The sequence below is a fragment of the Cephus cinctus genome, unplaced genomic scaffold, assembly GCF_000341935.2.
Source record: "Cephus cinctus unplaced genomic scaffold, Ccin1 Ccin1_scaffold0709, whole genome shotgun sequence".
NCBI lineage: Eukaryota > Metazoa > Arthropoda > Insecta > Hymenoptera > Cephidae > Cephus > Cephus cinctus.
In genome coordinates, this window is record NW_014333329.1 from 399,476 (window position 1) to 424,507 (window position 25,032).

The following is a 25,032-nucleotide window of genomic DNA, read 5'->3' on the forward strand; positions in this document are numbered from 1 at the left end:
GGTTTTGTTTACTGCAACGTATTCTATGGCTGTCGTAAATACTTTGCATACCTTAGCACGGTCGCTAGCAAGATTGCACAATTTATTTGAAGTCTTTGATAAAGAAATAACAATATCTGGCGTTTAACGACAGCGGATAACACACAATTACATACAAATTTGTAATTATAATTTGGCGAAAATAAATAAGAGAGCGAAGATTTTAATATGATGTAAATTATGAGAAAATTGTTATAACTAGAGACAAATAAATTGGTCTTATTTATAAAATAACAATCTCTTTATATTGCCATTAACAACTGCAACATTTTATATTACAATACTTCATTAATTCTATGTAATAAATTTTCGGGCTTATCCGGCTCAAAGACGTGAGGGTACATAGACGTGTCCATTGCATCATGTAAAAGATCTTCGAGCACCCTTTTTATTTGACAAAGATCGAAAAGGCAATGGTTTCTGCCAAGTTTCCACTTCTGGAAGAATGTTAAACTTACGGAAATTCTTAGGTGTGATAATCGGATCTCAGCAATGTACAAAAGGAATCGCCAAAATTCATGATAATTCATTCCGTGTGAGAATTTAAGTGCACGCTCTATATCCGTCCAATCATCGACAAACTCAAGGATGGTCATCCTTACCGCTGCCATCTCTTTTTTCAAACCCAGCCAAACCATCCAAATGTTGCAGGAATTAATCCAGTTGTGACTGAGTGATATTGTATCCTCCTGTTTGTTCATTTTTATTTTGTTATATAATTATCTAAGTTCAGTTTCACCAGGTATATGCATAGTTACCAAATTCCAAACTTGATGATACCACCCGGACGGTATGAATACAATCTCCCCAGCTTCCTGTATAATCTCGTACCGCTTTATGGAGCTTAAATCATGTTTTTGATATGTAGGAATCCTAGAGAGAGTGTCTTCTTCATCTGTACTAGAGTCATACAAGAAGTACCCATCGGCATTGGGTAGACGGGTTTCTTCTCCTGGTGGAAATATGTGCCAAAGTTTTTTGCCAACGATATTCGCCGACCAACTATATGATCCAAAAACGTCCATATGAAAGGCTGTCCTTAAGAAGAAAATGTCAAAAAGATATCAGCGATTCCCCGTCACGATACACTCGTGGTGCAAAATAATTTCTGAGTAATAACTTTAATTCCTAAATACCCTGAGCCTTTTGGTCCCATATAAACGAATTTATAATCGCCAAACGTGGACGAAGAGGAAACATAATACTCATTGACCCAGTCAGAAGCAAAGTATTTCGGTATTTCATAAACAGGCACGTTCGGATTTTCAATCATACAATGCCAATCCTTTAAATATAAAAGTGGCATATCCTTTGAGTAGCCACTTCTTCGATAGTCAATCCAATAGTCCAAATAGTCATTGATATTCATGGTCTTTGCTTTCCCAGAATCCATCAACTGTATCGTTTTGGTGCAGTCAACAACAATTGCCGAAGACGTACCTAATGTAGTATTCAGTCAATGGTATTCAATTGTGTTAATTCACCGTGAGATATAATCTAGGTCGGTGCTTCTATCAAACTATACGATAAAACTCCTTCGAACTCAACAGTGCTGATGTAATACTTGCCGAATAGTTCTCTGAGTAATTCAAAATTTGGCGCATTTTCAGGCATCCTCCATCGTTTCTTCGATGGCCAGTTTTCCATGAGACCCGAACGAAATAAACATGGTCTGTTAGCGCGTAAACATTTCCAAAAGAATTCATTGTACGTCAGTCCAGGATCAAGATTGATCAATGGTTCTATTTCTCCAGCTTCATTCTCACATTCCTCCTTTTCTATGATATCTATCGTTTCCTCTTCCATTCTCTTGTTTATCTATCTCTGTTCCTCTGTAATGTCAGGTTACCTCTAAACGATTCTACTCCAACAAATATGTCGCTGTGTACCGTAATTTCTTATGCCGGATTTTCATGCAAGCGACCAAGGAATATTTCCACGTAATCTCAACATGGCGTCCACCTCTGAAGTACTATCTTTTGGCGTCGTGCACCTATTAAAGTCTACATTAGGATCTGACTGTCAGCTGATCTGTGCTCCAACTGAGCTTTACACATATACTCCATTATAAAAATGTTTAAAATTCTGACAGCTATAGTTGTATAGAATTATGGAGCAGTGCAGATCGCGTAAAATAAATCCAAACAATGAATGTATATCGTCCATAGCACTGTCTCCAGGATTATTGTGCCCAATAATTAGAAATTCTTGAAAGGTAGAATTCTAAAGCAGAATAACACATGATTGGCTCAAATAAAATATCAAATTCTCATCGGTGTATTTCTTTAATATACATATGTATATCCAGGCAAATTATAGTCTCGTGAGAACCATTGGAAATTAGTGAAAACAATGTTACTCTTAATGCCTTTTATTCTGGTTATAATTCAATGTGAATTATCAACTGGTAATAAAATTAAAACTGATATTGATCCATCAAAAACGATCATCTGGGGACCTGGTTTACGATCCGAAGAAGTTGTTATGCGTGCTCGATACATCTTCCTGCAGCTTTATGATACGGACGGAAAAAAGTGAGTATTCTTGGATGTGCAGAACTTTGATTGAATCGGCTGTATATAAACAAGTGTAATGGCTTTGATCGTTTCATTGTAATTTGTTTCTTTTCTATTTTTTAGCATAACTGAATCACCTGGGGATGGAATTGTTATGACACAGATACAGGGTGAGACTGAGGAAGGAAATCCATGCCATCTATGGAAACAAGTTTTTGATTGCAAGGATGGTAGCTTTATAATACGGTATAAAATATATAGAACGTGTTACAATTTGAATATTATATTGCGAATCAAGGGCAAAGATGTACCAGGAACGCCTTTAACATTCAAAGGCATGTATATATTGTTTGAAGGTTTTTTTCTCTTTGGTTTTCTAATTTTAATATAAAAATTAGTTACTTTTAGGACCGTTGTATGAAGAGGAATGTGACTGTCCAAATCCATCAATAACTAATTGGTTGAATAATTATGAATGTCCGGAAAATTATGAACAAATCCAGCGTGATCTTGCACCATTTGAAAGCGTCGATTTCGATGAAATGAGAAATGCAATTATCCAGAGATTTGATAGGCCAAACAGTGTCAGCATTTGTCATTACATAATAAAAGATAACAAAGTATATATCATTTATATAATACTGGTTAATTTAAATTAATTATATTTTGTTAATTTAACTAATCTGATCATTTTGTGTACCAGGTATACAGAAGGTGTTATGGGCAGCACGTTGATTTCAAGATATTTGTTGATGAAATTTTCTTATCTTTAGCGCGGAAAGTAATATTACCCAATGTGGAATTGTTTTTCAATTTGGGAGATTGGCCGTTAGTTTCCAATTCTGTTCCAATTCATCCAATTTTTTCCTGGTGCGGATCTAACGATACAATGGATATTGTTCTTCCGACGTACGATATTACTGTAGCATCTCTAGAAAATATGGGCAGGTAAAAATTATTCTTACTTACCGATCATCCAACGATGTAATTTTTCGAAGTTATGTTATAATGGTCCAATCACAGGGTAATGTTAGACATGCTGTCGGTACAAGGTAGTACAAATATACCATGGCAGAATAAGAAGGAAAAATTATTTTGGAGAGGCCGAGACTCGCAAAGAGAACGTCTCGATTTAATAGACATCGCACGAGAACATCCAGATCTTTTTAATGCTTCAATCACCAATTTTTTCTTCTTTAAAGATGAAATAGATAAATATGGTCCTCGTCAGAATCACGTATCTTTTTTTACTTTCTTTGAGGTAAATATATTATCCTACATGATCTTCGTGTAATCCTACTGAAAAGTTACAAATATTTGTATCATTTTTCAGTACAAGTATCAACTTAACATCGATGGTACTGTAGCAGCATACAGATTCCCATTTTTGCTTGCCGGCGATTCTCTTGTGTTCAAACAAGATTCCAAGTATTATGAATATTTTTATAAGGATCTGAGACCATATGAACATTATGTACCAGTTAAGAGAGACCTATCGGATCTCGTGGAGAAAATTCTCTGGGCGAAAAAACATGACCAGGAGGCTTACAAAATTTCTAGGACCGGTCGACAATACGCAAGGAAGAACTTGCTACCTCAAAATATCATATGTTACCACGTAGTTCTGCTACAGGTAAATGAATAATAGATCTTTTACATACATCAATACATTAGTGATGTATTACAGGAATGGAGGAAAAGATTGAAGAACCGTGTAAATATACTTCCTAATATGGAAGAGGTACCACAGCCTGAACATGCATGCAAATGCGAAAGCGGAGTAAACCAGGAGAATTACATAAAATCTAAGGATGAGCTTTAGCGTAAGAATTCTTTGTGATAGTTATATATAATGTAAGTATCTCCTCACATCTAATGTCTTTTTTTTGTGTACTAATGAGTAAAATGATTTAAGATTCATGACACATACATTTATTCCTCGTGTTTACAGCAATTTTTCGTAAAGTAATTACTTGATATTTACATCTTGAGTAAAGTAAAACACTGTCAAGCCATCTATTTTTCTTCTAATATCAATCAGACTTTTTGAGTAACTTAGACAAGTAGTTCGCTTCGTAAAGAATATTGTTGACAATCGTAGTTACTTTTTTTTTTGTAATAGATTGCAGATTTTGTAATATGTATCACCGAGGAATGTTAACGTTACGCTTACCATAATAGCAATTAAGAATTTTATAAGAATCCAAATAAAATTACAAAATAGTTTACCTGACTGCTAAAAGTCGCAACAATGATTAAAGCTTATACAGAGAGAAGATAAAGACGAAGCTATAATCTCGAAATGGCGCATAATTATATTCAATTATATTCGGTAAAACTTATACCTGGAAGTAAGACAATAAAATCTTTCAAACCACCACGATAGTTAAAATCCATACGATTATCAGATAAATGGAAGCTGATTATTTTTAATCGAAGCTTTTTTTATCTGTATCCAATACTTTTTTTTTTGCGAATGATGCGATATGCTACTTAAAAGTACATTCACTTTCGATGAACATGATCCTGTGTATGTGTATTCACGAAACACGCATATGTCTTTATGTAAGATTTTTCCCCTTTTCCCCGATTAATAAACAAGGACAATATAACTTGTCCAGAGTATAAGTATGTATTAGCGTCATTATCGCAACAGAAATGTCGAAATAAGAGATGAACAGAGAGTATAATAACGTAATCAAGGAAAATATGTTGATTAACCAATTGAATCAAACAGAGATCTTGCTTACTGAGGAGGTGGTTGGTAGCCGTAACCAGCATACTGATTAGGAGGAGGTGGTCCTTGAGGTCCGGGTGGCGGAGGCATATGTCCACCGGGTGGACGTGGTGGGTATTGTGGATATCCCTGCCCTGCAGGTGGTGGTGGATAAGTCTGAGGAGAATACTGAGTATGTCCGTAGTGTTGGCCTGCTTGAGGGGGATGCGGAGAATAAACTTGGGGTTGTCCTCCAGGTGTGGGAGGAACGTAAGTTTGTGTAGTAGCAGGATGAGATTGCGGTGGTCCATAAGCTGATTGAGGTTGAGGAGGGCCTGGTGGCGGCGGTGGGCCTTGAGTCGGACCAGATGGGGGCTGGAAACCACTTGGAGCAGGACTAGGTGATTGTTGCTGCTGCGATTGCTGTTGCGAATTTTGTGACTGTTGTTGAGATTGTTGGGGCGGCGGCTGGTGAGGTGGTTGATGCTGGGCCTGGTGTGGGGATTGATGAGGCGGCGGTTGATGTGAGCCTTGATGCGACGGCTGATGAGGAGGCTGATGAGGACCAGAGGGATGCGGTGGTTGATGAGGAGACTGATGTGGTGGTGGATGAGGTGACTGATGAGGAGGTTGATGTGGTGGTTGATGTGGTGGTTGATGTGGCGCCTGATGAGGTCCCTGATGAGGTGGCGGATGAGGTGACTGATGGACCGGGTAGCCTGCAGGCGTTGGCCCCGGCGGAGCATAACCTCCGGCTTGAGAAGTTGGCGGTGGTCCACTGCCTGGAGGATAAGTTTGGGTGGAAGCAGAGGGAGTGCTTGTAGGCTGTCCACTCTGAGCATAAGTGTTTCCTCCACTTGCTGAGGACGTACTAAATGGAGGAGATGTGGACGCAGGTCCTCCATATGGAGTAGGGCCTGGTCCTGGACTGGCTTGGTTCCCGTAGTTAGGTTGCGGTCCTGCGTTTTGTTGTGGCCCAGGCTGTGGCGGCTGAGCTCCTGTTGAAGTTGGTGGCGGAGGATAACTTTGAGGGGGAGCATTGTTCGGATAACCTTGAGCAGATGGAGGAGGATAGTTTGCTGATTGATTAGCGCTGTACGCATTCTGAGGAGGAGGCTGAGATGGCGGTTGTTGATAACTGGGTTGCGGACTGGGACTTCCATACTGTCCAGGCTGCTGTTGCTGTCCGCCTGTGGGAAAATTCTGCTGCGACGAGTTAGGTGGAGGATATCCCTGCTGATTTGGAGGCGGCGGCCCATAACCAGTTGGCGGCTGAGTTGAACCAGGTGGTGGATAACCTCCTGGTTGTGGACCATAGCTATTAACTGTAGTTGGCGGTCCATAGCCCGGTTGATTTGGACTGGGATAGCCCTGCTGCTGCGACGGGGCAGGTGGTCCATATTGATTTGGCTGCCCTGGGGTATAAGCAGAACCTTGGGGTCCTTGATAGTTGCTGCCAGGGTTTTGATTAGCATATGGCCCAGGATATCCTTGTTGGGTTGGTTGCTGTGGATATCCCTGTGGACCTCCTCTATATTGTTGTGGAACTGGCCCTGCAGTTGGACCTTTTCAATAAAACAGGTATTAATATATAAATCAAATTACATAGTTACAGTGACGTATTAATCAAATTAACATACGGCTCATAGCAGGACCTTGACCAGGCATAACAGGACCCCTATAGCCTCCTTGCGGAATTGGTTGTCCTTGATTGAAACTCGACATTGGAATTGGTTGTGGAGCATTGGGAGGCATATCACCAACAGGACCTCCAGACACAGCAGGTCCACTTGGTGGACCTTGAGGCCCCATCATAGCATGCTGAGGTGCATTAGGTATACTTTGTGGTGGCTATAGAAATACATTAAATAAGAAATATTAAAATAATATTCCATTTATAAAAATGAATATAGAAAATTTATAAGGAATAAGCAAGAGTTCTTACAGGAAGCAAAGCCTGAATATTTTGGTTAGCATCAGCAATAGATGCTAAATATACTAAATTTCGATGTAATATTTGCTGATATCTAAAAAAAATTCAAAAAGTTAATTATAAGTATCAGCCCATTATTGATATTTTTGGGATAACTCACTGAATGCATTCTTGTGGCTTTCCCTTATTTTGATATTCTTGAATTGTTTGTATGAGATGACTGTTTTCATCCAGCATCTATAGAAAATGATATATATAGAAAATAGTGTGATAAAAGTCGATATAAATGTCGAATTATAAGAAAAAGTTAATTAAAAGTATAACATTACTGTTAAGGTAACAAAGAAGAGAACTCCATATGATTAAAAAAATAGTTTTACCTTTTGTATTTGGGCATTATTCGGTGGAGGTCTACCGCGTTGAGCGAATGTTACAGACATGATTGGATTGTCAGAAGACTTTGTAATTGACTAAAATAATCTTAATGTTTCTTTCTACTCTCGAAATCGTCTCAGTATGAAGGACTGAAGTTAGTGGCGTCACTTATCCTTCAAAGCTGTTCATATTTCGGAGTTCTGTATTGAGGCCGAACTTGTACCTAACAAACTATCGGCTTCCTGGGTGAGGTCCTTTCTTGGGACAAATAGTAGTGTTCCAAAAAATGAATTGCTCACTCCCGAATAAATAACTCCGAAAATAACGCGTTTAACCTACGACGAAGGAAGTCCGCCCATTTGCAAAACGGAAAGCTCTCAAATGCAATGAATGTCAGCGCATATTCCGGGAAAAATGTCAACTATGTTGCAAGTGTAGTATTCATGGCATAGTTCTACCGACATACATAAAGTATGATGATTGGTTGGTTCTAGCAGTATATTTTTATAACAACCAATGGTTCAGTTTTGTGTCGTTCTGTGCCGATTAAATGGAAAACTCCTTGTTATTTTTCTACAAAAATTTGAAGCATATGAGCGTTAATTAATAAATAAATACTTTTATGCAACACAATATTAGGCAATTTAGAAGTACAAACTGATACACCTACAAACTCTTGGTACAATTTCTCTGTCCGACTTCGATTGCACAACTACGCAAGATTTTCTACTGAAGGTAACGAATACTACTTTAGCTAAAGTTTATTTTACTAAAGCCAACCAATAGTATCATGTTATGCAAAGGAAACACAGACTACGTTTACTCGATGTTCTTAAACAGGATTAGTTATACTGATCTAAAAGAATTGACCAATCCCAAATATTCCTTACAAGTCGAATCGTCTATGATTTCTCTATTCCTTTAGATCAGTGTTCAATAAACCTGTTTGAGACAATCGTGTAAACGTAGTTATATTGGCTTAGGTTTCACCGTGCAGAGTTAAGCAGCCTCATTGGTCAAATCCATTTAACTGTTATACGTGATTGGTTAACTTTGTTTAAACTTTACACGGTGGAAATTAAGCCATTTGTGCCGCAAAAGAAGAGCACTCAGCGGCGAGGAACCGATGGAGGGAATAAACACATTTGATTGGTCAAATTATACATTGCGCAACATTTAAGATATTTGTTGTCATTTTTAGCTAAACGCAGTCTATCAATTAGTTCAAATATTAGATAACGAAACATCAATTTAAATAAAATACAATACAGTATTTTTAAGGTTTCGCGCTATTCTAATTTTGTTTGAAATTTGAATGAAAACATGTTTCAACGGATGATCCAAAGAATCGATAAATTCTATGTTGGATTTATAGCAAAATGCCAGTTTTTAAAATTATTTTTTCTGTGTGAAAATGTTGAAAGTGTATAAACACTTGCGGTATTAAACTCAATGAAACACATTACGAATTATTTATTCTTGAAATTGAACATATATAAATAACTTGTACTTTAGACGCACAAAGCATTTTCGGTTTAGAATATTACAAATTAACTCTTAAAATTAAATTGCATAGGATGTTACATCTATTATTGTAGTTATACGATATAGACAGATAAAGTCAATTGAAGAATTTAATGTAGAAGTAATCACGTATAAATATAATTACGCGTTTATAAATTGTCATTGCAAACAAGAAAATGGGATCTCAAAGTATCATTGGAAAAAACATTGTGTAATTTGACTATTCTTCAATATGAAACATACATGTGGCGGGTAGTGGAATCTATGCGATTATTAACTATTGTTCATGTACGCATTACTTTTATCCGTAAAGGCATAAGGGCACACATGACATATCACAATAGATGTTCTACCCAAATACAATGTAACATAGTAAAAAAGATTGGCTCTCATATACGTCTTTAAGAATGTAATAAATAAAGCTAATAGAAAATGTTTGCATTATGTTACATCGAAATATCTTTGTTATCAGTGAGAATATTCAACTGTGTAATAAGGGTTTAGGTTAAGAGTATTCCTATTCCTTTTGAGTATTCGTGATAGATACCGAAAGGGTTTTTGCACTAGTATCAATGAATTGAAAATTGTTATACTCAAATAAAAAATTCAAAAATCCTTGGCGCAGAGACGCCACATTTGATGCTAATGTAATTTACAATTTACTTAGTTCAATAATTCATACATACCGAAATATTAGTGCACCCATTGAGCCATGTAAATAATTTAGCTATTAAAACAGTAACAAACGTTACCATGAAGAAGTGTTATAAAGGCGTTACTGTTAAACGTATCAATTTTATTTTTATTATTATTATTCGAACACGCGGTACCTATAATTGCTTATATGTATTTTACCAATGATTAGAAACGATTTAAAGAAAGAAAAAGAAACCGCTTAGGAGTAAATTCGTTTTCATTCAATCCTACCGATATCTGTGTAACACATTCATTATTAAGCAATGGTTAAAGTGTTACCGCGTTGTGTTATTCCGCAACACAAATAATAAATATGAACTATTTAAACATTCATTTCTTCTCTTTATCAATATCGACCGACTCTTTCTTAATGAGAATTTTATTGTCGTTTTTTTTATCTTTTTCAGAATCTGTTGATTCCTTCTTGACGGCTGCTTTATTGTCGCTCCATCGTGTATCGGTTTTGGATTTGTGTTCACCCTGTGATCCATTTACTTCTCCTACTGTTCTCTCATCTTGTATTTCTACTATTTCCACTTTCTTTGTATCAGGCTGTACTACTTTCGTCACCACGTGATAAACGTTCTTTAACGTAGATAGATATGTGTGCGATTCGGTCTGTAATTAGATATAAAATTTGGATGGATTTTATCGTGGAATGATATTTATATCCCTACAACATATGGTAAGTGATAAATACGTACCGATACTTTTTTTAATTTGTCATCCGTATTCCTCAATTTGTCTTTATATAACTTCAAATCCTCGGCAAGATCTTTAATAGTGTGACTTTGTTTACCAGATTTTTCATTTACAGTGCTAAGTTCGTGTTGTAATTCCATCATTTTTGCTTCTGTATCTACGCGTGCTTTCTCTGATCTTTTTAATTGCACAACAAGTTTTTCTACGTCTAGTAATGAGCCCTTGTATATAACGAAGCCGTCCGGTATAGCTTCCTCTTCTTCTAGTAACGTAGCTCTGTCCTCTCTGCGTGCTCTTTTTGAAGCTGGACCACTTCCCACGAATACTGGAAGCAATCTTTTATTTCCTAAGAAAAACAAATAAATGCAAGTTTAGAAAACTATTCTTTATGGGAATTACCCGGCGCGGTCTACGTTACAAAAAGAAACACCGTCGTCTATATTGGTCTGTGGGGCCGACTAGAGATCTATGGGTTTATTCCATGTAACTAACATATTAAGGGCTTATCTGACAATTATCGTATTTAGAGAACATTCAAGGAGTGGTATGCGTGAATAAAATATCCACATTTAAAAATGCTCCGGGACTCTGTGACCCAACGTAGACGGCGCCGGATTAAGTAATCTTGAGGCGCAGAGAAATGTATTTACCGAGAGCAAGAGATTTCAAAAGATCTTCATCGTCATCAGCCTTTCCAGGAATTTCGGACTTCTCCCCATCCTTCTCCTCTTTCGTGTCATCCTCTTTGGACTTGTCTGTTAATTTACGATAGTGCAGCGAATCACGGGTAACCACTTTTTGCACAAGTTTTCTTACTTGAGCTCTTGATAAATTTAGCCCAAGGGTATAGATAAGCTCTTCAATATCTTTATCGAAAATATAGCCGCAGTGAGTCTGATCGAAATATACAAATGATAGAAGAAGGTATGGGTCCTGAGTATATAATTTGACTTTCCTTTTTTTGCTATCCTTATCTTTATCTTTCTTGCCATCCTTTACAGAATCATCGTCCTGAAAGATGAATGAAAATTATATTCGTAAACAACAACTCATTCATTTTGTTTGTACTATTTGCATTGTAATAAACATGGAGTAACAGTAACCTCAGACTCATCATCGTCATCATCTTCTTCGTCGTCCATCTTTTCCTTATCACGATCTTTATCGTCGATTTTAGTTTTCAGATCCTTCTCGTCCTTCTTGTCTTTACTACCTTCTCGTTTTTTCTCATCCCTGCGATCATCCTTCTTACACAACTTTTTATCATCCTCCTTCCTTTTATCATCTTTTTTATCATCCCTTTTGTCATCTTTCTTATCTTTTTTCTTGTCGTCGTCTTTTTCTTTGGGCTTCTCAGGAAGGCTACACAACGAGCGATATATACGAAAACCAAAGTCACGCATTAACATTTCATTGAAGAGTTCGGCAAATAGGGACACTTCAAAAGAATGTTCCTGTAATGAAAATGTTTTAACATCAAGCTAACATATTATGGCAGCACACTACATAATAATTATGCTACGCTTCATAAACTTCATAATTGACCAAAATAATTTGACACCTTCGTATCCTCTGGCCTGTAATCCAACAATACACTGAGAGACATAACAGTGCAATCAAATTTTCCACTCTTAGCCGTTCGCGAAGGATGAACAATAATATGCGAAGCATCTGGGAGGCTGTATCGTTTTTCAAGCTGGGTCCGTTCACGCTCATGCACTTTTTTCTTATCCTCATCGTGCTGCAATTTGAATTCCCATTAACGTTTCCCATATGCACAAGGACAAATTGTTGAACATCTTAGTAAGTGAGGTAACAGGACAATGTAGACATACATCTTTACTGTCTTTTGACTTTTTATCATCCTTTGATGATTCTTCCTTTGGAGCTGGAGACATTTCTTTCTCATTCTCTTCCACTTCATCCTGTCTTCCTTCCTCTTTGGCTTGTTCAGATTTCGTGGCTTTGGTCAGTCTTGCGAGTAATTGCGATTTAAGACCTTTGGAACTAAGATTCCGTGCCGCCAATTCCTGTCGTAAATCATTGACCTGCACACAAGAAGTAATATTATGATCCGCAAGATTTACAGTGCATTATATCAATACAAGATCATGCTCTTACACTCATCGATTTCGGATCTAGCTCTGAATAGTGAGTGGGATCCTTTTTCTCTGGTACTGCCTCATCCTGTAAAAAGAAACATATGTTAACAAATAATGCTAATGAGATTTGTAAAAAACTACAAAACAGAAGCAGCCCCTATAACCAATCGAAACCACTCCCTCTTCATTCTTTCGCCACTCTCGCATAACATTATAACATCATATATATCTCCATTCACGGTGACCCTCACGTATGACTCAAGTAACTGCTACGATCTCTTAGTGTCCTGGCTCTGGTGTCGGTGTGGTTGGTTGGTTATGGACAAGTAATATCAATAATGTAGTAGTATATAAAACTGATGAAATGAAATTTTTGAATGATTTGTCAATTAACGGTGGAGGTTTCAGGAAGGGGAATGGCTCAGCTGCGCTCTTCTCCGAGCTAGGCTTGCTCGCTTCGCTTGTTAATGTAATGAGACTGCCAGTGGCTAAGGGGGCATCTGCCGTACGTAACTCATCGATTACCGATAGCTGTTACCATATCAACATTTCGTAAGGTTTTGCAAAAAAAAAAAAAAAACGTTACCACTGGTTAAGTTCGTTTGAAAAAAAATGTTCACTACCCTTACAACCAAATTTATAAACAGAAAATATAAAATTCTTATTACCGGCCCAGCTCTAATTACAGTACAACAGTAACAATCATTATTAGAATCATAAAATATTTGTGAAGAAACTTAAACATCGTATAAATAAAGAGTATCGCTAAATGGCAATTTTTTTTCGTGACAAACGATCAAACCCAATGTGAAAATAAAGCTTGTAAATAGAACGATGACACAGCCATAGAATCGATGAGCAAGTACTGCCTACTGAAAACCAGTTTAGTAATGGAAAAACATCTGCACGATTATATAATAATATAATAAAAAGGTAAAAGTAATATGGGATGATGTGGGCAGTGCCTTTTGATCAGCGACGGCAGCCTCATCAGTGTCATTGGCAGCATCCGAATCGTCGGGGTTAGAGGCAGCACGCAGCAACTTTCGTTCCAGTTGTTTCTTATAGTTGAGATGAAGCCCGTCCCATTCCAGCCTGGTCGGCACACAGCTCCAAACATCTGGGAGAAATAGTATGACGGTTTCAACGCGGGAAGGTACCACTCGCCCTGACTTGTGGGTCGTCTCTGCGCGTCTGTAGTAGAGCTCCAAGAAGCGGTACCTGTGCCGCAAGGAAAAACAATACCCAAACGTCAACTCAGGTTAATGCCGGTTAGCATTGCCTTATATACTAATTAATAGCTCGTTCGCACGCTAGACCACGTACTGCACACAAAGCCACGCACAGTATACGACGTAGAGCGTATGACAAATTTGACCGGATTGATTAGAATAATAATAAAAAAAGCCGAGGGTTTGTCTGTCCGTGTCTGCTCATATAACGACGATGAGGTGCTCGAGTCGAGATCCAGTGGAACGATGAGAAATCGGCCGGTCGTGCACGTGGATACATACCTCCTGCATACTGCATGAGCTACAATCAGCCTATCATCAAGTCAAAACGTATGTTAGTGCTAACCCAGTCCCTAAAAATTCACCCACTGGATATATCCTGATTTCCCTGGTCTAAGATCAGTCGAAATAATATGTTTGACATGTACACTGATTGAAAAAAAAAAAAACCGAAGATATTTGTAACGTTATCGGTCGAATGTGCAAAATTATGTCATAGCATTGTAGGTAACTCTGTTGTGAACTTGACTTTGGAAAACTTCTCTTAATACAAATTAGTTTCATCAATTGACAATTTGTCAGAAATTTTGGAAAATATGGAACGATTGTGATTTTCGCATTGTGTATGGATATAAAGGAATACATTAAATGGAAATGTTAAAAAGAGTATTCTATGTGAATACTATAATGAGCAGGTGGAATTATTTAGGAAATCATACCATTGAGTGCAACTGGATAAATCTATTCCAGTAAGAGCCTTGCAGGTCCTGACAGCAGTCTTGATAAGAACAGAAGGATCCTTTTCAGGATTAGGTCCGTCAAGGGAAGGACTCCATGGGCCTCCGATTGCCATTGTTTCATTTTTCCCCCGTAAACCAACTAGGAAATTTACTAATCGTGTTGGATGAACATAATCACGATCAGGATCCCTATCTTCAGTAACACCACAACAACGTTTATAAATTTCCTCCATGGCTGGCATTGATATAAGCATTACCTATGAATAAAAAGCGTATAATTAATGGCTCCAACTCACATCTAATGGATGAGTATCGACACTTTCACCATAAATATATTAGATATACCTTTGCGGAAAATAAATAATCTGCATCAGGCGGTTCTAGAACTGATGTATTTTCCACATATGGATCCACGTCTTTATGCATAACGTGGAAGGAACATGGTTTGTTCAGTGTGAATGGCATATGCGGTGGGAATGCATCAACCCATCTGAAGTTTGTGGAAAAGAAATCACTAGGAATGTACATGTTTTGATAGCGTCTTCGGATTTCTAAAACATCAGCCTCAGGCCTGAAAGAAATTCGTTTGTAAAAAAATTCCATATTTCATATCTAGGTACATTTCAGCTGACTGCATTGTGCTCTTTTTTGACATATACAGTTGACAGTTATTTACTCTGATTAGCAAAAAACAGAGAATTGCAAACTTACAAGTCCAGTGCAATTTTTGGTATTTGTACCATGTAACGAGGAACCACTCTTGTACGACGTCGTGGTCTTGGTGATTTACTCCTTCTAGTTCTTGATGGACTGCGCTCCTCTTTCTTTTCACGTTCTCTTATTCGTTCTTCGCGCCGACGTTTTCTTTCACCTTCTTCGTCCTCATTTCTGCGATCTCGTGGAGATCTTTCGCGAACTCTTCCCGGTTTATTACGATTATTATTATTACCAGTATTTGTGTTTGCAAATCGGCTGAAATTCATTAAATGTACGTGTACGATTAATTTTTTATTAGAATGAAAAGACGGCTAGATAAAATTATTCATACCTATTATTAGTATTTTCTGCTGGGGGAGGTACTGCATTGTAAGTTCCTGAGGGCCTCGAAGGTTGAGGACGATTTGTTTGATTGGTTTGTTGTGTAGTAGTATTATTTGTATTATTTCCCATAGGAAGTACTTGTATCCTAGTGGCATTCCACTTAAATGGCATTGATGGATTGAAAGATGCTTCGACAAGAACACGATCACCAACTACAGGATTTGATCCTTTCACACAAGCACTGCAGCAGTAATTGTTATAAAAATCTTTAAATGCTTCTTTACATATACAAACATAAAATAATTTAACTTTTTTCAACTGACCTTGTTTGAAAGAAAACATCTTCATCCACAAAACCAAAATTATCATGAACCTTCGTTACAGTTCCTGTGAAAACTCTTTGTTTTGTGGATGATGCTGGTACATTTTGCTGTACCTGTTGAGCTACATTGGCTACAGATTGTTGAAAAGCATTGGTATTTAAAGCTCTTGGTGTTGGATAAGACACAGTAGCCACTTGTGGATATAATTGTCCTGCTATACCTGATGGTAGATTGGAGCCAAGGGTAGCCATGGATGCCATTGTGATATTTGGCTACATAAATAAATGCCATATTTAATACATAATATAGCATAATTATTTACAATACATTACATATCAAATTACATGATATCTTAATTATTTTAATCTTATCAGAAACATATCTTGTTACCTGCTGCAAGCCTAAACTTTGTTGATAAACCTGTTGTGTCTGTTGCTGATATTGTACCATGGGTTGACCACCAATGCCTCCCATTGCTTGACCCAACATTTGTTGTTGGATATTTTGTATGCCTTGCCCTAATAGATAATGTTAAACCATAACAATGTTTATTGTGAAACATAATTTTTTTCTAATATAACCATATATATTTTTCATGTTCCCTGTTAATGAGATAACGCCATATATATTAAGAGATATGTAAGTATAATGTATCAGGATAAAAACATCATACAAAAGCTAAAGTTAAATGATAAATATATAAAAGTTATATGTACAAAAAAAACATTTAAGATTTTTCAATAACGATAATATATATAACAAGTACTGCATTGAAGAAATATAATCCTCATAAGAATGTTTCTAGTTGGATTGATATAGTTATAAAATATGAAGTTATAGAATGAGATAATTTCGAATCGAAGAAACTGCAATTCATTAAATATTTCGTTATTAACATTATTGTACAATGGCATAGTTTTCAATGTATTATGAAATACTGTGATACATTGAAACTAAGTGTAGAACTATCAGTTTAAATAAATAGTAATATCTCAGAGGAATATATTTCCACAATTCGGATAAATAAATGAAAAATCATTATAGGAAAATTATACAAAAGCATGTAGTATTTCAACATAAATTTGGCAACATCGTTTGCTTGCACACGGAACCACAATAAACTATTGATATTTACAATAAACAGTACCTGCGTTTCGTACCCACGGTGGATTCTTTCCACCGCCAAAGGGCGACAAATTACTCATTTTTTCGGATAACCTGGTCGTTCCAATCAATTAAAATAGTTCCATACAATGTCACAAACGTCTCGTTCAGCGTCCTTCACACGGGCGCCATATTTTTGGACACTACAGCTGGAGTCAGATTTCATCTATGTATTAAACTTATCAAAATTTTATTCTTCCAGTGAATATCGTTTGTGCAAAGATAATAACGTATCGCGTGATTCTCAATGCATTTACAAGAGTTAAAGTAACTCCTTCGACATTGAACACTTATGAGATTTTCCTTCCCCTTCCTGTCCCACACTCTGATGATAACATACACATTTAAATATAACAATATGTATGCATGTACAACTACCTTATCGGGGGAAGAGCTATACGGCTAATTATAGAATACAACGTAAACGTAAATGTACTAAAGCGAAAAGGCCTTCTGACAGAAAACGAACATACATAGTCCATTGACTTTATTTAATCAATTAAAAAATCATGGCAAATGGTACATAGAAATCATCATATCATTGTTAAAAGTGTGATGAGAAATTCAAGAACTTCAATTCGGTTGAACGTTGTAATATTTATACGAAGTGTGAGATTTGCGCTACATCGAATAGCTTCGTTATAACACATAAAGGGGCCTGTAGATAATCAGGAAGTGTGGCTGGACAAGAGATGAATATTGTAACGAGGAAATAATGTAACGAGTCAAAGACGAAACGCTTCGATTCTCGCATTTGACCAGTCTCCGCTGTGAACAAAAAAAACTTTTCAGAGATGGCCTCCACACGTTCAACCAATTGTGAGCATTAGTTTATGATACGTCATTTCCGCAGGTGAACTCGGTTGGCTCTAATTTCCATTCTGACCTACGAAGTACGTCGCGGTTTTAAATTGTTGAAATTCATAGAGGTTAAAACACCGATAGAGCCGCAGATGGATGGGATAATTTATAACACACGGAAACTCAGTGTAGGTGCTGAGTCAACGGATAGTGCGCATACAGAGGCGTGCTACGTCTCTCTTGCACACTGAAATAAGCTTTTTCAACTCATTGAATGTATCATAATCTCCACTGGCAAGGTTTAAAGGCTTTGCAAGATTTACGAGTTTTACTCCATCTAGTTATTGAGATTTGAACTAGAACGAATAGTACAAAATTTATACAGTCTCTAAAATTCTACATGAAGCTTTTTATTCTATGGTCGAATCATAGCGAACCATGCGCTCGATAATCCGTCATGTTTGAACGAATTCGACGCTTCGTTACGCAATAATAGTTTGTAAAATCTTAACGTGGACCGGCAAGTAGCACGTGTCTATGCTTAGGAAAGCGAATAACGCATAGGTCCCATTTTTTACAAATTTTTCGCTAAACAAGTTCTGGAAATGGCGTTAGCATCGATTTGTCGACTGTCAATTGATTCGACCTTCAGCCGTTTGAACCATTTGGGAGCCACCGCCCGCCGCAGTAAGCCGTCTTTCTCAGCGTCTCTAAGAAGCTTTGCTACTACAGTTGAGAAAATGGGCCTGACACGCGTTTTCTTCGATATGAGTGTGGACTCAAAACCCGCGGGCCGCATCGTTATGGAGGTAAGACGAATTTCTTCTATATATTCGCTACGTTGATGAAAATTCTATTGGTTATTAGTATCACCCGGCCTGTATGGCCATCTTGGCTTTTCCAAGCCGGGCTTCAATACCGGCTATATTCACATTCTGCTACTCGATCTTTACACAATAATATAATACATTAAATCTTATCTTTATACTGATCAATCTAATTTGATAAGGATTATTTGTATTGTCCGTTTCTATTGTTGCTCTGAAATGATCACTTCCGTATACGGGTATGACTAAGGTAAAATTTTCCATTGTCCCAGGTCAAGGAAAGCTCATGTATCACTTGCAAGTTAAATGTGGTATTATTGGTATTTTATATACTGAAACATTGATTAATATTATTAAAAAATAAATTTGATTAATAATATATTACATTAAATTTTATCTTTATACTGAAAAGATTAGAATAAGTGGTATTTGACTTTAAAAAACGCCGTTTATTTTCAGCTAAGAAACGATGTTGTCCCAAAGACGGCTGAGAATTTCCGTGCTCTTTGCACAGGCGAGAAAGGTTTTGGTTACAAGGGTAGCAGCTTCCACCGGGTGATTCCTAATTTCATGTGTCAGGGTGGTGATTTCACTAAACATGATGGCACTGGTGGTAAATCCGTCTATGGTACTAAGTTCCAAGATGAAAACTTCCAGCTGAAGCACACCGAAGCTGGAATTCTTTCTATGGCTAATGCTGGCCCTAATACTAATGGTAGCCAGTTCTTTATTACATGCGCTAAGACCGGCTGGCTGGATGGAAAGCATGTTGTATTTGGGAAAGTAATTGAAGGGATGGATGTTGTTAGAAAGGTATGTTGAAGAAGATTTTAAAAGTTCAATTGAATCATGATGTAACATAGAGTTTTATTAGATTTAAGTACAATGAGAGAATAATGATTATCTCAGTACCGTAATCCTGGATGGCACTGATTGTGTTACTTGGTATGCAACCAGAAATACATTCTCAATCATATTTTGTGGTGTGCAGCACACTATGGAGATCATATAGGAATGTGATTTTAATGGCTTTTTTGTTTATACTTTTTCAGTTGGAAGCATTGGGTAGTCAAAGTGGCAAGACCTCGAAAAAAATCACTGTAGCTGACTCTGGAGAGCTGTAGAATGACTGACATACTTTATTGACTATTTGCATTTTTATTTAGCCATTACATACATTTATCATTATCTTCATTTAACACCGAATATATATGTCGGATTTAGGCCGATTGGATCACCGTCCTTCTCAATAATTATCAAATTTCCATCATTGTTTTTCAGTATCTAAGTGATGAATGATTGTCTTGGGTGGGAACGCAATAAATGATATTGGCAATAAGAATGTGTCAAATATGAGATATTATCTGAAATGAGATCGAGTAAATAGTTCTGTAATTGAAAATGAAAGAATAGTTAGAGATCAAACTTTTGTTCTCTAATATCATTCAATTTTTTGTGAGACGCACATACAAAGAGCGTTTGGACCAACTTCCGCTTACGCTATTCTTCCATCGTTAAACCATTAAAAATTGAAATTCAATGTTTCAGAAAATTGAATAACGTTTTCAATACTCCCATTTATTTATTATTGTTAACAAGATCGATTTCAATATATTGCTTAATGCACATACCCGTTCCAGAATCTCATCAACCTTTTAATTGCGGTAAATTTACACCCAATCAAATGGATCTAATAGTTACACTCTTCGGGATATCGTTCATTTTTATACTTGCATAACATCACTTTATCTATGATATACAGTTATCAATGACATGGCTTTATTTTGTCAAATTAAATGTAGATAATATCCTGGCAATATTATACTTTAGTATATTAGAACATGAGTGTTGAAGAGTGTAGTTGTACCATTTTGAGCAATTCCAATTTCTACGAAATAAAATTGTTTTCAGAAAATCTTTATCTTCATTTTATAACAATATCTTCCATCATTAATGGCCGTTCCTTTCTCCACTCACACTTTACACTAATATCATGTTCGACGTTTGGAAATAAAGATGCATTTTCAACATTCATGATTTATTTTGAGTAACATTCGTAATTTCTCAGGTAGGATCACATAGTGCACGTATGATTATTGTTCAAGTTTAAAGATAACAATGATAATTTTACTTCATAAATAGACCGATGCATTATATCGTAAATAATAAGATATATAACAGTACAGTATTTTTATATTTTACAATGCTGTTATACATACTTGCGCGTTATTAACTATTTTAGAATATACAGCTAACCCACACTGTCTTTCGACGTGTGTTATACGCTACAAGAATTCTTCAGAATAAACAGCACAAAGATTGATCTCTATTATTGATCTTTTAACAAAATATATTTATATTGTGCGCTATTGTTTTCGTGCTAATGCAAGTATAAATTATATCTTTCATAGGAATTCTTGCATTAGTTAAAATTATATATGGTAACGCATCTATACTTACACGTTCTTCCCTTCAGTGTATAATTTTTATTGGTTATAAGAAATGCAAGGTATGTTTTATCTAAAAATAATTTTACACTAAGCTCAGTGCTTATGTGCTGTAAAGGATATAGAACATATCGTTTTTGCAAATTTTTAAGCATTTTGACTCACTACAGAAGGGATATCGAGTAACAATTGTCAATAATAGAAAATAACTTAGATATTTGATTATTACCAATGAGAGATATCCAAATAGATAAAATTACTCTTATCAAATTTTTAATGTCTATCCTATTTTCGAAAATTTGACACATAAAAAAGCACGATAAAGGCGATGAAAACACTATGATAATTAATTTAGTGTACGGCGATGTAAATCCAAAACAGCAAATTTTTGTAATACAACAACTACAAAGAAGCTTTGAAATATCAAGATACGTTATCATTATGATACTTTACATCTTCAAATCCAATAATACATCAATTGGTATTATCCAAAACTTATGTACCTAACTCCTGATCGAAAATTTAATGAGACATTTTTCTTAACTACGGAATGACAATTCTTGAAAAAAAACATTGCGTTTAATCCTGATTAAAATAAAAGTATGTAATTACGGAGCTCAGGATGCGAATTTCAGTTTCAATTAATTACAAACATTTGAGGCTTAGTCATACTTATTTTTTGACAATGATAAGTTATTGTCTCATTAAAATAACGGGACACATTGTATTATTCGTTATTGCGTTATACTGACATAAAAACATTTTTAGAATTATCATTTAATTATTTATACACGATAAGGAACATTTAAAGGACATACAATATTATGTCAAGTCTATGTACATTTTCTTGTATGATGGTAGGACTATTTTTCTTTCACTATACCTATTTCTATACAAATTACCTACAGTCTATTTATCTTAACTAAATATCTAACTAAACTTTCGAATATTATGATTATACAGTTCTCTTGACAATTACTATTCCTTCTGACGATTGTCTATACATTTATATAATATGGTCCTTAAGTTTCTTTCGTTATAATATAATTTATAAATATGATTTAGGGATATAGTCAGCGAAAAAGACACGTCGATTAAATCACTTATTTCTTATCGGCTTTATGCTCTTCCCAAGTGGGTCTGGAAGATTTTCTTGGTTTATTAATTGCCCTTGAAAGTAACACATATATATGTATACATACCCGAAGAATATTATATATGTATATGTACGTATAAGATGATTTTTAGTAGGGTTTATAATGAGTTCTTTTTCTCTGTAATATTCCAGTCGCTCGGGTAAATGTATTTTATTACTCTACGTAAAATTATTGAAATATAAGTCACATCAGATAACCTTAGTAGTAAGAATATACTATTATAACTTATAACATTTATGCAATTCTTAAATTATTTTTTTTCAATAAGTCATCCCTTTTATCCTGTATCTTTGACCTGCAAAGATAGCTATTATTATTGTTATTTGACTTATATTCATGCTGAAAACAAAAGTCATTTTTGTAGATCCAGCAAATACGTGTTTACGCTCTATTCCGAAAGATCTTCATTTTTCATTTCGTAATTTTCAATATTCTTTCTGTCCGAGGTAATCGCAACGCGTACAAAAAAATGTTTCTATGATACACGCACACGGACATACATATATAAATACGTTTGAATGGTCAAATTCAATGAGATATGTTTCCTTAAGAATAGAAAAATATAGTGAATCATTCCTTATCGTGTAAGTTCAATGATTCAACTTAAATGATTTAATCTCGTTTTTCCTTTCTATTAACTGTAAATTCTGAACAGCGAATATAAAGAAAAGAGCGAATTACCAAAAGATAGGAGAGAAGGTCCGAACCCTCTATAAATTAAATACACAGGTTAGGATATCGATTCAGCTGAATATAATTAAGATTAGTTTTATTAAGATCCGAATGACGGGTTTTTGAAAGTAAATTTCGATCTTAACATTTTTGGCTCTTGATTAATTAACAAGTTTGATTAATTAACAAGAGAAGCATGTTTTTAAAATAGATCCCAGCTCTCATGAGATATTTATTGCAAATTTGTATTTTGCCTTTTGGAAAAATTTTTCATTTACGTCGACGTACCAATATCGTCCTCATAAAATCTTGGAGATTAATGTTTTATACTCAAATAATGGAAAACATCTCGGTCAAATTTAAAGTCGACCGTAAATCGGTTCATTTATCGTTAATTATCTTCGATATATTTTATTTTATTTCCGTAGCTTCCTGTCTGTTCTGTTATTCTCTAGTTTCATAGTTTTATCTTTTTTTTTTCTTGCTGCTTTTTTATTCGATTTTGCAATGAAACCTTTAATACGTTTCACGAATAATAATTGCTATTCATGGGCTACACTTAGCAGCAACGTCGTTCCTCTTTAACCTTCATTTTGATCCACTTCTCGTGCCATCTCGTCAATTTCTGTCGTTAATCAGGAGCTTTCGAGGTCAAAAAAAAAGAAGATACAAGTCTTATGGAATGACATAAAATAATAAGGGTGGATGACGTAAAGATTAAATAGAATAAAAATATTAGCTCAACTAATTTCAAATTCAACTGTATTAATTTCTCGACTTTAGCAAAAACCAATCTCTATTGTAAGCATCTTGTTAAGAATTTCAGTTCGTTCCGCGAATCCATCTACTTCATTTAAAAATTCTACATGGACCAGATACATCTACTCCGTCTGGATCATTAATTTCTGATATTTAAGCCGTTTCAGGTTCTTATATTCGCCTGACGTGATTAGCTCAATTAAATCAAGATCTTCGACACCGACCTCATGATCGGTTCCAGTCAATTCTGACTTTGGAAGGACAATTACATAGCACATAAACGTGCTCACTTATTCTTTGTGCTTTACTTCACAAATAGATCCTTAAGAGAGGAACACATGGATTGTTCACAGGATTCCGTCTGTTCCTCCTCTTTATTACCTCCTGTGAACCAACTAGCCATCTTACTGGGACTCGATTTTGGTTTACTAGGTGATACACCCTGTTTGCTAGTAGAACTTGTCGACGCGTCAGTATCATTTCCTCTCTGTGCCGTTAGAAACTCTTCTATAGCGGTACCAAGGACCTGAGCGTCAACTTTGGTACCGCTGGTGTCATCCCAAACGACCTTATGCCTCGTCGATTCATTGATAGGGGTAGTTTTCGCCAAAATCGGTTTTGTCAAAGAATCTACAACTTTGATCACTTTAGATCTCTCATCCTTGAACGTCACCGCAGTTGGGGCGCAGTCCTCGCTCTTTTGCTTCTTAGACATTGGCTGATGTCGCTTAACGAACCAGCTAGAAGGCGCCGTGGATGACTTCGCATTGCTGCTGGGTTGCTTGTTTCCGGTACCGTGCAGTATAGATACGTCGAAGCTGTTCGAACGGAAACTCTTCAAGCGGCTTCGTTTTTGTTCGCTCGACTTGCTCGAGCCTGGTTTGGCGCTATCATCTCGGGACGTACTCTCATCCCCACAACGATTGATTTCCGTTGCGGAAGAAGTTAGAGAACTAAGTATTGAGATGAGATCGGTGTTGGAGCAAACAATTCCAGCAGCCGGTGAAGTAGCCTGCTTGGTTGTGCTCGGTATCTTAGGCATTTCTGATGCCCGTCTTCGAATAGAACCCGAAGGTACAGTCTCAGAGATGAAGGAGACGTCGGAGAATCGACGCTGCTGACATTGCGTGTACCTCTGGGTCGAGGAATTGCCCTCGAGGGGTTGCACCTCGCAAATACGCTCCTTGGAGGAGGTCTTCCACATCTTCAAACGAACCTAAGAAGAACGTGATTCGAAAATTGAACGATTTATCAAGAACCCTTTCG

General features: G+C 36.3%; 6 protein-coding genes across 11 annotated transcripts in view; 2 read left to right on the forward strand and 4 right to left on the reverse strand.

Annotated features, from left to right (window-relative positions):
• Positions 1-52: 52 nt before the first annotated feature.
• Positions 53-1,990, reverse strand: LOC107270214 (jmjC domain-containing protein 4). Its single transcript, XM_015745020.2, has 4 exons — positions 1,608-1,990; positions 1,176-1,479; positions 798-1,077; positions 53-728 (listed from the first exon to the last, which is right to left on the reverse strand). The coding sequence occupies exons 1-4, from the start codon at positions 1,843-1,845 to the stop codon at positions 315-317; spliced, it is 1,236 nt and encodes a 411-aa protein (XP_015600506.1). The 5' UTR covers positions 1,846-1,990; the 3' UTR covers positions 53-314.
• A 61-nt stretch (positions 1,991-2,051) lies between these two features.
• LOC107270213 (KDEL motif-containing protein 1) lies at positions 2,052-4,475 on the forward strand. The gene is made up of 8 exons (XM_015745019.2): positions 2,052-2,254; positions 2,348-2,573; positions 2,679-2,890; positions 2,964-3,175; positions 3,259-3,503; positions 3,579-3,816; positions 3,889-4,188; positions 4,243-4,475. The coding sequence occupies exons 2-8, from the start codon at positions 2,392-2,394 to the stop codon at positions 4,375-4,377; spliced, it is 1,524 nt and encodes a 507-aa protein (XP_015600505.1). The 5' UTR covers positions 2,052-2,254; positions 2,348-2,391; the 3' UTR covers positions 4,378-4,475.
• On the reverse strand, positions 4,471-8,262 carry LOC107270212 (basic salivary proline-rich protein 1). 3 transcript variants are annotated; one of them, XM_015745017.2, is made up of 5 exons: positions 7,585-8,260; positions 7,365-7,441; positions 7,217-7,298; positions 6,912-7,122; positions 4,471-6,836 (listed from the first exon to the last, which is right to left on the reverse strand). In XM_015745017.2, exons 1-5 carry the CDS (start codon positions 7,642-7,644, stop codon positions 5,302-5,304), a joined length of 1,965 nt encoding a protein of 654 aa, XP_015600503.1. In that variant the 5' UTR covers positions 7,645-8,260; the 3' UTR covers positions 4,471-5,301. The 3 variants fall into 3 exon arrangements, with proteins under 3 accessions (XP_015600503.1, XP_024943400.1, XP_024943399.1); XM_025087632.1 differs by lacking the exon at positions 7,217-7,298 and having other exon boundaries at positions 7,585-7,654; XM_025087631.1 differs by lacking the exons at positions 7,217-7,298; positions 7,365-7,441 and having other exon boundaries at positions 7,585-8,262.
• Positions 8,263-9,878: 1,616 nt separating this feature from the next.
• On the reverse strand, positions 9,879-17,406 carry LOC107270232 (cell division cycle and apoptosis regulator protein 1). The gene is made up of 15 exons (XM_015745064.2): positions 17,087-17,406; positions 16,330-16,457; positions 15,940-16,211; positions 15,624-15,857; positions 15,287-15,547; positions 14,921-15,146; positions 14,555-14,832; positions 13,569-13,824; positions 12,623-12,688; positions 12,337-12,549; positions 12,063-12,242; positions 11,605-11,955; positions 11,152-11,512; positions 10,504-10,847; positions 9,879-10,417 (listed from the first exon to the last, which is right to left on the reverse strand). Exons 1-15 carry the CDS (start codon positions 17,142-17,144, stop codon positions 10,130-10,132), a joined length of 3,516 nt encoding a protein of 1,171 aa, XP_015600550.1. The 5' UTR covers positions 17,145-17,406; the 3' UTR covers positions 9,879-10,129.
• Positions 17,407-18,344: 938 nt separating this feature from the next.
• Positions 18,345-20,646, forward strand: LOC107270227 (peptidyl-prolyl cis-trans isomerase). The gene is made up of 3 exons (XM_015745049.1): positions 18,345-18,713; positions 19,191-19,544; positions 19,784-20,646. The coding sequence occupies exons 1-3, from the start codon at positions 18,510-18,512 to the stop codon at positions 19,853-19,855; spliced, it is 630 nt and encodes a 209-aa protein (XP_015600535.1). The 5' UTR covers positions 18,345-18,509; the 3' UTR covers positions 19,856-20,646.
• Positions 20,647-21,524: 878 nt separating this feature from the next.
• The window catches only part of LOC107270226, a 30,561-nt gene continuing 27,053 nt past the window's right edge, over positions 21,525-25,032 (reverse strand). For all 4 annotated transcript variants that reach the window (XM_015745048.2, XM_015745046.2, XM_025087570.1 and 1 more), the window contains one exon: positions 21,525-24,982. In XM_015745048.2, the coding sequence (XP_015600534.1) occupies positions 24,071-24,982 (912 nt within the window). In that variant the 3' untranslated portion in view covers positions 21,525-24,070. The remainder of the gene's footprint in view (positions 24,983-25,032) is intronic.

What these genes read in the sequence shown, in the direction of transcription:
- LOC107270214 (XM_015745020.2), bottom strand. Translation starts at nt 1,845, where the DNA reads ATGGAAGAGGAAACGATAGATATCATAGAAAAGGAGGAATGTGAGAAT. An exon ending in ATGGGACCAAAAGGCTCAGG is followed by an intron (nt 1,078 to 1,175) that starts GTATTTAGGAAT and finishes TTTCTTCTTAAG; the next exon opens with GACAGCCTTTCATATGGACG. An exon ending in ATCATCAAGTTTGGAATTTG is followed by an intron (nt 729 to 797) that starts GTAACTATGCAT and finishes ATGAACAAACAG; the next exon opens with GAGGATACAATATCACTCAG.
- LOC107270213 (XM_015745019.2), top strand. Translation starts at nt 2,392, where the DNA reads ATGTTACTCTTAATGCCTTTTATTCTGGTTATAATTCAATGTGAATTA. An exon ending in AACGCCTTTAACATTCAAAG is followed by an intron (nt 2,891 to 2,963) that starts GCATGTATATAT and finishes AGTTACTTTTAG; the next exon opens with GACCGTTGTATGAAGAGGAA. An exon ending in CTTTTTTTACTTTCTTTGAG is followed by an intron (nt 3,817 to 3,888) that starts GTAAATATATTA and finishes ATCATTTTTCAG; the next exon opens with TACAAGTATCAACTTAACAT.
- LOC107270212 (XM_015745017.2), bottom strand. Translation starts at nt 7,644, where the DNA reads ATGTCTGTAACATTCGCTCAACGCGGTAGACCTCCACCGAATAATGCC. An exon ending in ATATTCAGGCTTTGCTTCCT is followed by an intron (nt 7,123 to 7,216) that starts GTAAGAACTCTT and finishes GTATTTCTATAG; the next exon opens with CCACCACAAAGTATACCTAA. An exon ending in TCAAGGTCCTGCTATGAGCC is followed by an intron (nt 6,837 to 6,911) that starts GTATGTTAATTT and finishes TTTATTGAAAAG; the next exon opens with GTCCAACTGCAGGGCCAGTT.
- LOC107270232 (XM_015745064.2), bottom strand. Translation starts at nt 17,144, where the DNA reads ATGAGTAATTTGTCGCCCTTTGGCGGTGGAAAGAATCCACCGTGGGTA. An exon ending in ACCGTGGGTACGAAACGCAG is followed by an intron (nt 16,458 to 17,086) that starts GTACTGTTTATT and finishes ATTATCTATTAG; the next exon opens with GGCAAGGCATACAAAATATC. An exon ending in GATGTTTTCTTTCAAACAAG is followed by an intron (nt 15,858 to 15,939) that starts GTCAGTTGAAAA and finishes TTACTGCTGCAG; the next exon opens with TGCTTGTGTGAAAGGATCAA.
- LOC107270227 (XM_015745049.1), top strand. Translation starts at nt 18,510, where the DNA reads ATGGCGTTAGCATCGATTTGTCGACTGTCAATTGATTCGACCTTCAGC. An exon ending in CGGGCCGCATCGTTATGGAG is followed by an intron (nt 18,714 to 19,190) that starts GTAAGACGAATT and finishes GTTTATTTTCAG; the next exon opens with CTAAGAAACGATGTTGTCCC. An exon ending in GGATGGATGTTGTTAGAAAG is followed by an intron (nt 19,545 to 19,783) that starts GTATGTTGAAGA and finishes ATACTTTTTCAG; the next exon opens with TTGGAAGCATTGGGTAGTCA.